This window comes from Manis pentadactyla, chromosome 11 (genome assembly GCF_030020395.1).
Source record: "Manis pentadactyla isolate mManPen7 chromosome 11, mManPen7.hap1, whole genome shotgun sequence".
Taxonomy (NCBI): Eukaryota; Metazoa; Chordata; class Mammalia; order Pholidota; family Manidae; genus Manis; species Manis pentadactyla.
The window spans coordinates 40011817-40024525 of NC_080029.1; the positions used below are offsets into that span (position 1 = coordinate 40011817).

General features: G+C 35.9%; 1 protein-coding gene across 3 annotated transcripts in view; it reads right to left on the bottom strand.

The window, feature by feature from the left end:
- MNAT1 (MNAT1 component of CDK activating kinase) overlaps nucleotides 1-12709 on the bottom strand; it is a 255557-nt gene that overhangs the window by 158107 nt on the left and 84741 nt on the right. For all 3 annotated transcript variants that reach the window (XR_008992475.1, XM_036919462.2, XM_057488402.1), the window contains exon 6: nucleotides 3857-3982. Coding sequence is in view for 2 of the 3 variants with exons in the window: in XM_036919462.2 (XP_036775357.1) it covers nucleotides 3857-3982 (126 nt within the window). In the remaining variant the exon portion in view is untranslated. The remainder of the gene's footprint in view (nucleotides 1-3856; nucleotides 3983-12709) is intronic.

A 12709-nucleotide genomic window follows, 5' to 3' on the forward strand; every position in this document is an offset into this window, starting at 1 on the left:
CACTTAAGTTATATGAATCTAACAGGCATTAAAGTAACTGAATCACCTACCTCACATCATACCAAAAAGAATCAATTCCAGGTGGATATTAGAAAAGCAAAATAATAAAGACATAAAAAGACAACCTTAAAAGAGTGGAGAAAAGCCACAGAATGACAAAAGTTATATACAACACATATGACTAATAAAAAGCTTAGATCATATAAAGAACTACACATGAACAAGAGTCCTGAACAGGCATTTCACAAAATAGGACAGCCAATGCTCAACCTCACTAGTGATCAGTGAAATAAAATGCAGATTAAAATCACAAAACACTACTAAATACCCAGCAGAACAGTTAAACTAGGAAAGACAGAAAATCACAAGAGTTAGCAAGAATGTGGAATAACAAGAACACTGCTGTTAGGAATACAGTTGGTAAAAATCACTTTGGAAAACGATTTTGATATCTTCTAAAGTGAGCATACATATTTACTATGACCTAGTAACTCTACTGTTAGGTAAATAGCCACCAAAAACTGTATTTACATGTGCACCAAAGAACCTACATAAAAATGTTAGCATAATTTCTAATATCAAAAACTCAAAGGAATCCAAACATCACTCAACAACAGAATGGATGAACAGTAGCACACTCCTCCAATGCTACAACATCCAGCAGTGAAGTGAAAACACCTGCAGCTATCTTCAAAAACATTGGTGAATTTCACAAATATAATGCAGCCAGGCAAAACATAAATTAGGTTAAGGCATACATGCTTCAAGGTTAAAGCTATTTAAGAGCAACATAGGGAATGCCATAAAAGACAGAAGAGTGACTATTTTGGGGAAAGTGAACAGGGTACTGACCAGGCATGAGGGGTTATGAGGAGGGCTTCTTGAGAATTCACAATACTTTTTTTTCTTTTAGCTATGTGATGGTTACACAGACACTCATTTTGTGATAATTCACTAAGCCATAAGATTTGGTTCTGTGTACTTTTGTGTACATACATTACATTTCACAAAAGGTTGTAAGAGAGGGACAAAGAGAAGAAGGAAGAAAATTAAAAAATAAGGTCATAACTATCTGTTTAGAATGCCTAAAATATTTTTAAAACATTAATATTGAGTGCTGGCAAGGACTGGATGAACAATAACACTCAAACAATGTTGGTAGGAATACAAATCAGTACCAGCCACTTCAAAAAACTTTGAAAAACAGTGTCTTATAAAACTAAAATACCTTTACCTTACAAATCACCAATCTCATTCTTACTACAAATTAACCCTTAAAAAACACAGGAGCTAGGGACACCACCTTCCTGCACAGTTGAAAATCCATAAAAGTATAACTTTTGACTCCCCAGAAACTTAACTATTAATAGCATACAGGTAACCAGAAGCCTTACTGATAACATTAACAGTGTCTATTTTGTATATGTATTACATACTATATTCTTACAATAAGCTAAAGAAAATGTTTCATCAAAATGTCATGAATCTCCAGAAAATTTCCAATATATTTTCCAATTATTTACTGAAATTTAAGTGGACCCAGGGAGATCACATCCATGTTATTCACAAGTCAACTGTATTCACCCAAGAGAAATGAACACTTAGGTACATAAACAATTGTATGGAAATGTTTACAGCAGCTTTATTTATAATTATTTTTTAAAAAAGGAAACAACCCAAATGTCCTTCAACTGCTGAATGAAGAAATTGATATATTCATACAATGGTACATTACTCAACAAAAAGGAACAACTATCGACACATGCAAGAACACAGATGATCTCAAATGTGTACTGCTAAGTTAACAAAGCTAAACACAAAAGGCTGCATACCATATGATCACATTTACATGACATTATGGAAAATCCAAAACAGGGACAGAGAACCAATCACTGGTCACCAGGGAGGTTGCAGGTGCAGGACTATGAAAGGTTAGCACAAGGGGACTTTGAGAAGTAATGGAACAGCTCTATATCATGATTGCAGGGGTAGATACAAACTCTGAATTTGTCAAGACCCTGTGCATAATAAAGAATGACCTTTACTATATGTAAATTAAAAAATAAATTTTTTTTAACTTTAAAACAAAAACTATGTCACAGCAATACCACAGATTAATAGAAGTATCAAAATGCAAAATTTGTCATAAAATTCCCTTAAATTCAAGAATCCTAAACAAATTACCTAATTACACAATGTAAAGCAATTATAATCCATTGTTATTTACTATAACAATAACAATAAACATTACTGATAACATTACAGCTGCACTTGGTTTAACATTTTATACATACATTTTAATTCTCTGAACAAGCATATAAAGCTAAAATTACTATCTACTTTACTAATGAGGAAGCAAACTCAGGAAGAATGAAGGAATATCTTACCCATGGATACACATCTATGAAGTGGTGACTCCGGAGTTAAATCCCATTATATCTAAGTCTTTTCTCTATACTTTATTGCCTCTTAAATCAAAAGCTTTGGTAATTCCCTAATGAGTAGTGCTTTTCTTTAAAGTATTTGAAGATGTCCTAAGACTTCCTACATTTGTATGTTTAAAATTAGATCGTGTATATTTTATATCATTCAGGTCTGCACATACCCCTAATCACATAAAACATTAAAATATGTACCCTGTGCCCTCAAGATGTCTTTCAAAATCCCTGCCACATCTGAGCCACATGCTGACACTTGCTTTGTCTCTTCCAGCTGTTTTTTGCCTTTAGTTTGTCTTGTAATTTTTTCTTGATAGAGAGGCATGATGCACTGGGTAAAATGAACTACTGTAAACAGGCTTTAGTAATGTGGTGGTAAGATATGAGAGGGTTGTGGGGGAACATTTTATTGTCCTATGATTAGGTCTCAGTCTTTTCTAGACATCTAGCCTGGATTAAGACAATGTTTCTGGATTAAGAACCTGTGTTTCTGGACTGAGACCTTCTCAGGTGCTTGTCAGTCCATCCCCTTCCACTTAGATGCAGCAGGATGGTTAGGGTGGGCTGAAGTTGTGTATTTCCCTTTTCCTGCCTGGAAGTCTTGAGCAGCTGGAGTTGGGTGTCTCCATACCCCAACATCAGTTAGGCTCTGATAAAATTCCAGCAGGTTAGGTTCTGGTGAAATAACTTCTCCTGAGGCTGAGGGCAGACCTTGTTAAGAACATAATGCTCTTGCATATTTCAAAATGGTTCCTTTTCACCTTCCTCTGCTAAAAGCACACGACTTTTCTCCAATATTCACTAAGAGAACCTGGTAGAGATGTGAGAGGTAAAACTCAGGTTCCCCTTCGAGTTCTTAACTCTGAGTTGTCCACATTGAGCCTCCAGCAATTCATCAATTACAACTCAAGTTTCCCTACACCTGTTCCTGGCAAGGTTACTGTTCTGATGAGTTGTGATTTACTGCATTCTCTGTGAGTCTCCCCAATTTTAAGAGCAATGGTGTGCCTAGTGACTTCTCTTCACTTACAGATCTAAGAAAAATTCTTGATTTTTCAGTGTGTTCAGCTTTTTATTTGTTATTACAGTGGAATGGCAACTTCCAAGCTTCTTATATGCCATGCCAAAAACCAGAAGCCTGCATTTTCTTTTAAGAAACATTTTCCTATACAAACTTAAAAATCTATGTAGAGTAAGAAGACACATACAAACCCACCATCATATACAACAAAATTATGTTGTGTACTCTGAAAACTATTAATTCTCACTTTAATCTTATACTATACATACTCATTTCTAGACACCTAGCCTGGATTAAGACAATGTCCTTCAACTTCTAAACCTCCCTGATTATAAGCAGAAATCAATATAAAGTTATAAAGTGTAATTCTTGAAATACATCTTTCAAACAGGCTTACCATTTTGATGCCTGTGGAAAACGTCACTGGTTTTATAGGTTTAGGTTTCTCAAGCTGCATTTCCAACTGAGTAGATCTATCTTTATGTTGAGCCAAAAGCAGAGCAACAGGGAGATCAGAACTCTCCTGTAAGAAAAATTAAAGTACAATATGAAAGTTAAAAAGAAAACTAAAGAGCAACAAGTCTTTTAGCTTAAATTATGCCTTTCCATAAGCATTTGATGTCAACCCAAATGTTCTTTGTGGAGAACACTTTACAAAAAATTTTAACATTCCTTAAAAATAAAAGGCTGTTTTAAGACTCATAAATCAAAATAACCTGCAAAAAAGATTTTTATAAAATCTACACTAAAGACAATAGGGTCTTATTTCATCTAGCAAAGCCAACCATATTTATTAAAATAAAAAAACTAAAAGCAAATCACAAAAAGAGTACTACAAAGTACTGTAACTTAGATCAGATGTTTATCTAGACAAATTCTTTTCACCAGTGAATTCAGACCAGTTTGAAATTGTTTCCCATTAGATTCCACCTGAGGCCATTTGGAAATGATCCTTGTTCTGTTTTGCACAATGGAACAATTGTTAAGTATAACTAAAAATATAGTTATTTTCTCCTTCACTGACTTACGTTTAGAAATTAAGCCTAAATTTTTTTAACTAACAAAAATGATAGCAAACATGTTTAACATCTTATATTGATACTAAATTAGGACCACTACACAAATCTGTACAGATGCTTATTAATAACACAAATTACTAATTAATTCTTAAACACGAAGGTCTCTTACATACTTAAAATACTGTGGAGCTATGGTCTAAACTTAATCTATCCAGTCTTCTTCCTTTCTGAGTTACCAGAACACAGAAACACATGCAGCAGATCAAGAGGAAGGGAGATCACATATACATAAACACAGAACTTTCTATATTAAACAAAAAAGAAGATACAAACACATTTCTACATCCTATACTGATGCTATCTATGAAAACAAATACGTTCTTCAACTAGCCTATATATTTTTGAAATAGTAACTACCCAAAATTTAATCCTGAAAAAACTGTATCACTAAATATTTCACCGCATGAAAGTAAACATAAAGCATAATCTAGTTTTCTTTCAAAATTTAATGACTTAATACATTTTAGGCACAAATGTGGCTAACAAATATATTTAAAGGAATTGTTTTAAGGTTACAGTATAAAAGAAATTTAAATAATAAGGAATTTATTTCAAGAGAATTGAACCACAAGACTGTAATAGAAGTACTTGCAAGAGGAACATTATAAAGATTAAAACTTTTGAAAGCAAGTGAAAGAACACAAGTTTTATTTACAAAATAGAACCTTATTAAGAAGCAAGATCTGGGGGAGGAACTCAAGATGGCAGCGTGAACAGGGTAGCGGAAATCTCCTCCCAAAACCATATATATTATGAAAATACACCAAATAGAACTATTACTAAAAGAGAGACCAGAAGATACAGTACAACAGCCAGGCTACATCTACATCTGCGAGAACCCAGCATCTCACAAAAAGGGTAAGATACAAAGCTGTGACCCAGCAGGACCTGAGCACATCCCCAACCGCAGCTCACCAGCATGAGGAAAAGAATCAGAGTGGGGAGGGAGTGGAAGCACAGGACTCCTAAATGACCAGCCCTAGTAATCTGCACTGGGAGCACAGACACACATTGCATGATGTACTGTATATTAGAGAAATGGAAAAGTAAAATCCGAGACAGAGACTGCAAGCAGGTCCCTACAGCTGGCTCCCCTGGGACAAAAGAAAAGTGGGTGCTATTTTAAAGTCTTAAAGGGACAAAGGCTTAACAGATGCACAAAATCGTCCTGGCACTCAGCCCAGCAGGCAGGGAATCTTAAGGAACATTAGTTGCCCTAAACCCCTTCATGGTAATGCAGTTCCAAAGCTGCTCACCGCGATAAGAACCCTGCCATTCATAAGCCTCCAGTCGGTGCTGCAAGCACACCACCTGGCCCACCACAGCTGCAGAGCAGCCGGGGAAAAACCCCTCCCACAGCAACCACACAGAGTCTTCTCCCAGCATGCAGCTAAATGGGACAGACCCACAGGCAGCCAGTGGGGCACAGAGGCCTGGAACAGACAGAGAAGCCGGAGGAAGGTCCGGAAGGCAAGACGGGGCGCCATTCTCACTGGAGAACACACATGGCATGTCTGAAACCCCCTGCAGTGCCCTAGGCTATTCCGAGGGCCACACCGACCATGGCAGGTGAGATTATCCCAGAGACAGCTCCCTGTGAGTGGGAAACTGGTACAGGCAGCAGAGAGGGACAAGGCAACCAGCAAGAAGGAAGGGACTTTTTTCTCCCACCTGACAAATGCACCACTTGCCAGCAATCATTTCTACCGCATGAAAAGGCAGAAGAGCCTGATACAGTCCAAAATAACTCAAAAAATGCCAGAGAGAGGGCCTGGTGAGATAGATATAACCAATCTTCCTGAAAAAGAATTCAAAATAAAAATCATAACCATGCTGATGGAGCTGCAGAGAAACATGCAAGAGCTAAGGGATGAAGTCCGGAGGGAGATAACAGAAATGAAATAATCAATAGAAGGACTTAAGAGCAGACTGAATGAAGTGCAAGAGACTGTTAATGGAATAGAAATCAGAGAACAGGAATACAGAGAAGCTGAGGCAGAGAGAGATAAAAGGATCTCTAGGAATGAAAGAATATTAAGAGAACTGTATGACGAATCTAAATGGAACAATATTCACATAACAGGGGTACCAGAAGAAGAAGAAGAGAGAAAAAGGGATAGACAGTGTTTTTGAAGAAATAATTGCTGAAAACTTCCCCAAGCTGGGGAAGGAAATAGTCTCTCAGACCTTGGAAACCCACAGATCTCCAAACAAAAGGGACTCTAGGAGGACAACACCAAGACATATAATGATTAAAATGGCAAAGATCAAAGACAAGGACAGGATGGTAAAAGCAGTCAGAGACAGAAAAAAAGATCACCTACAAAGGAAAACCCATCAGGCTATCATCAAACTTCTAGACAGAAACATTACAGGCCAGAAGAGAATGGGATGATATATTCAATGCAATGAAACAGAAGGGCCTTGAACCAAGAATACTGTATCCAGCAAGACTATCATTTAAATTTGAAGGAGGGATTAAAGAATTTCCAGATAAGCAAAAGTTGAGGGAATTTGCCTCCCACAAACCACTTCTACAGGGTATTTTATAGGGACTGCTCTGGATGGAAGTACTCCTAAGGCTATATAGTTGTCACCAGAGAAAAAAAAATCACAGCAAAGAAAGCAGACAAAACAAACTAACTAAAGGCAAAATATAAAATCAGCTATCCATGAAGCAGTCAAGGGAAACATAAAAGAGCACAGAATAAAACACCTAACATATGAAGAGTGGAGGAGGAAGAATAAGAAGGGAGAGAAATAAAGGATCATCAGGCTGTATTTATAATACCACAATAAGACAGTTAAAGTTATGTGGTTAGATAGCAAAGAAGCTACCCTTGAACATTTGGTAACCACAAATACAAAGCCTGCAAAGGCAATAAGTACATACATATCGATAATCATGCTAAATGTAAATAGACTGAGTGCACCAATCAAAAGACACAGAGTAATACAATGGATAAAAAAGCAAGACCCATCGATACGCTGCTTACAAGAGACTCACCTCAAACCCAAAGATATACACAGACTAAAAGGGAAGGAATGGAAAAAGATATTTCATGCAAACAACAGAGAGAAAAAAGCAGGAGTTGCAGTACTAGTATCAGACAAAATAGACTTCAAAACAAAGAAAGTAACAAAAGTTAAAGAAGGACATTACATAATGATAAAGGGCTCAGTCCAACAAGAGGATATAACCATTATAAATATCTATGCACCCAACACAAGAGCACCAACATATGTTAAACAAATACTAACAGAATTAAAAGAGGAAACAGAATGCAATGCATTCATTTTAGGAGACTTCAACACACCACTCACTCCAAAGGACAGATCAACCACACAGATAATAAGTAAGGACACAGAGGCACTGAGCAACACACTAAAACAGACGGGCCTAACAGACATCTACAGAACTCTACACCCAAAAGCAGCAGGATACACATTCTTCTCAAATGCTCATTGAACATTTTCCAGAATAGACTACATACTAGGCAACAAAAAGAGCCTCAGTAATTCAAAAAGACTGAAATTCTACCAACCAACTTCCCAGATCACAAAGGTATAAAACTAGAAATAAATTGGACAAAGCCTCACAAACACATGGAGCCTTAACAACATACTCCTAAATAATCAATGATTCAACGACCAATTTAAAACAGAGATCAAGCAATACATGGAGACAAAGACAACAGCACAATGCCCCAACTTCCAAGGGATGCACCAAAGAGAGTTCTAAGAGGAAAGTATATAGCAATCCAGGCCTATTTAAACAAGGAAGAACAATCTCAAATGAAGAGTCTAAAGTCACAATTATTGAAAATGGAAAAAGAAGAACAAATGAGACCTAAAGTCAGCAGAAGGAGGGACATAATACAGATCAGAGAAGAAATAAATAAAATTGAGAAGAATAAAACAATAGAAAAAAAATCAATGAAACCAAGAGCTGGTTCTTGGAGAAAATGAACAAAACAGATAAACCCCTAGCCAGATTTATTAAGAGAAAAAGAGAATCTACACACATAAATAGAATGAGATATGAGAAGGGAAAAATCACAATGGACACCACAGAAATACACAGAATTATTAGAGAATATTATGAAAAGCTATATGCTAACAAGCTGGATAACCTAGAAGAAATGGACAACTTCCTACAAAAATAAAACCTTCCAAGACTGACCAAGGAAGAAACAGAAAATCTAAACAGACCAATTATCAGCAATGAAATTGAATCAATAATCAAAAAACTACCCAAGAACAAAACCCCCAGACCAGATGGCTTCAAGGCTGAATTTTATCAGACATTTAGAAAAGACATAATACCCATTGTCCATAAAGTTTTCCAAAAAGTAGAAGAGGAGGGAGTACTCCCAAACTCATTCTATGAAACCAACATCACCCTAATACCAAATCCAGGCAAAGACACCACAAAAAAAGAAAATTACAGAACAATATCCCTTATCAACATAGATGTAAAAATACTCAACAAAATATTAGCAAATCGAATTCAAAAATACATCAAGAGGATCATACACCATAATCAAGTGAGATTCATCCCAGGGATGCAAGGATGGTACAACATTTGAAAATCTATCATCATCCACCACATCAACAAAAAGAAGGACAAAAACCACATGATCCTCTCCAAAGACGCTGGAAATGCATTTGACAAAATTCAACATCCATTCATGATAAAAACTCTCAACAAAATGGGTATAGAGGGCAAGAACCTCAACATAATAAAGGCCATATATGACAAACCCACAGCCAACATCATACTTAACAGCGAGAAGCTGAAAGCTTTTCACCTAAGAACGGAAACAAGACAGGGATGCCCACTCTCCCCACTTTTATTCAACATAGTACTGGAGATCCTAGCTACAGCAATCAGACAAAACAAAGAAATAAAAGGCACCCAGATTGGTAAGGAAGAAGTCAAACTGTCACTATTTCCAGATGACACGATATTGTACATAAAAACCTCTAAAGAATCCACTCCAAAATGACTAGAACTAATATCTGAATTCAGCAAAGTTGCAGGATACAAAATTAATACACAGAAATCTGCTGCATTACTATTCACTAATGATGAACTAGCAGAAAGAGAAATCAGGAAAATAATTCCACCCACAATTGCATCAAAAAGAATAAAATACCTAGGAATAAACCTAACCAAGGAAGTGAAAGACCTATACCCTGAAAACTGCACAATACTCTTAAGAGAAATTAAAGAGGACACTAACAAATGGAAATTTATCCCATGCTCTTGGGTAGGAAGAATTAATATTGTCAAAATGGCCATCCTGCCTAAAGAAATATACAGATTCAATGCAATCCCTGTCAAAATACCAACAGCATTCTTCAATGAACTGGAACAAATAGTTCAAAAATTCATACGGAACCACAAAAGACCCCAAATAGCCAAAGAAACCCTGAGAAGGAAGAATAAAGCAGGGCACGTATGGCTTCCCAACTTCAAGCTCTACTACAAAGCCACAGTAATCAAGACTATTTGGTACTGGCACAAGAACAGACCCACAGACCAGTGGCAAAGAATAGAGAGTCGAGATATTAACCCAAACATATATAGTCAATTAATATATGATAAAGGAGCCATGGATATACAACAGGAAAATGACAGCCTCTTCAGCAGCTGGTGTTGGCAAAAATGGACAGCTACATGTAAGAGAATGAAACTGGATCATTGTCTAACCCTATACACAAAAGTAAACTCAAAATGGATCAAAGACCTGAATGTAAGACATGGAACCATAAAACTCTTAGAAAAAAATAGGCAAAAATCTCTTGGACATAAACATGAGCAACTTCTTCATGAACATATCTCCTCAGGCAAGGGAAACAAAAGCAAAAATAAACAATTGGGACTATATCAAGCTGAAAAGCTTCTGTACAGCAAAGGACACCATCTATACAACAAAAAGGTGTCCTACAGTATGGGAGAATATATTCATAAATGACATATCCGATAAAGGGTTGACATCCAAAATACATAAAGAGCTCACACACCTCAACAAACAAAAAGCAAATAATCCAATTTTAAAAATGGGTACAGCATATGAACAGACACTTCTCCAAAGAAGAAATTCAGATGACCAACAGGCACGTGAAAAGATGCTCCACATCATTAATCATCAGAGAAATGCAAATTAAAACCACAATGAGATATCACCTCACACCAGTTAGGATGGCCAACATCCAAAAGACAAACAACAAATGTTGGCGAGGATGTGGAGAAAGGGGCACCCTCCTACCCTGCTGGTGGGCATGTCAATTAGTTCAACCATTGTGGAAAGCAGTATGGAGGTTCCTCAAAAAACTAAAAGTAGTCGTACCATTTGACACAGCAATTCCACTCCTAGGAATTTACCCTAAGGATACAGGAGCCCAGTTTCAAAAAGACATGCACCCCTATGTTTATGGCAGCACTATTTACAATAGCCAAGAAATAGAAGCAACCTAAGTGTCCCTCAGTAGATGAATGGATAAAGAAGATGTGGTACATATACACAATGGAATATTATTCAGCCATAAGAAGAAAACAAATCCTACCATTTGCAACAGTATGGATGGAGCTAGAAGGTATTATGCTCAGTGAAATAAGCCCGGCGGAGAAAGACAAGTATCAAATGATTTCACTCATCTGTGGAGTTTAACAACAAAGAAAATACTGAAGGAACAAAACAGTAGCAGACTCACAGAAACCAAGAATGGACTAACAGTTACCAAAGGAAAAGGGACTGGGGAGGATGGGTGGGAAGGGAGGGATAAGGAGGATAAGCAGGAAAAAGGGGCATTACGATTAGCACACATAATGTAGTGGGGTAGCACAGGGAAGGCAGTACAACACAGAGAAGACAAGTAGTGATTCTGTAGCATCTTTTATGCTGATGGATAGTGACTGTAATGGGCTATGTCGTGAAGACTTGATAATGGGGGGAGTCTAGCAACCATAATGTTGCTCATGTAATTGTACATTAATGATACCAAAATAAAAATAAATAAATAAATAAATAAAGCTTATATAGAGCTAAAAAAAAAAAGAAGATCGTTGACCTGGCTTTAACAATAATGGAGAATAAATGAAATATATTATGAGAATATACTTGAATACCTTCCATATTCTATAACAAATCATTAGTTATGCATCAGTAACAGTATTGCTGTGAATGCCTGAGGCTATTCTAGATTTCCATTAAGAATTTTATAATAAAATATAAAATTAAAAGACACCTTAAATTGGCTATGGCCCAAAATATCTTTTAAAATCTATTACTATCTTTTTATATGTAAAAACTAACAGAAGAAAAATTAATTTCCTTGGCTAAGAAGTTAAAGCATTACTTCCCAATGTACACTCCAAGTGAATTCAAATGCTCTTCTATATCTGGTATTTACTATAGAAGTTGTAAAAGTTCTGGTGTAAAAGAAAATATGTTCACTTCAAAAAAGTTGCTAATCAACATTTTGGTCTCTTTTAATACTGGTTTCACTTTCAAATAAAAGAACCTGAATATTAATATGTCCTGGTAAAAGAGCTTAAGTTTAACAAAAATTAATATTCTAGGAATGTAAAACTAATTTTGATACTAAAGCATACAATTTACTTCAAATCTGCTTTATTCCATTTCAGCACTGAAAAATTCTGGAGCGTGAAAAACTTTGTGAACTTTAAACTAGAATTAAGTGGGAACCCAAACAACAGCAACAAAAATCTATGAAGTAAAACAAAGTATGGGAAAAATACATGCTTTCAAGAGTACATAAAATACAGATGCAAACTTTAGAGTTATTTCATTCTTTTTTTGCTTCCCTTTTTACTTTGAAAGGTTACCTAACATACATTAATTGCCTAAAGGTATAGTGTTTAGTATTTAAGGAAATTTAATAAGACTGCCTGTAATACTCATTAAAGGTTTTATAATGACCATTTTTAAAAGATTATTTTAACTGACTTTAAGCAAGCCATCTGGCAAACAATATTTCTAATAAAAATCAGCTACTGCATTTGACAACAATATTAGCCCTTAACAAAATTTAAGACATAAGCAGAAGAGAATTTTCAAACAGGAATATAAAAAGATTTAATAAGTCAGGACCTGTTTAAAAATATTTTTCCAGACTGTTAAAAAAATTGAATTTACAGTTAG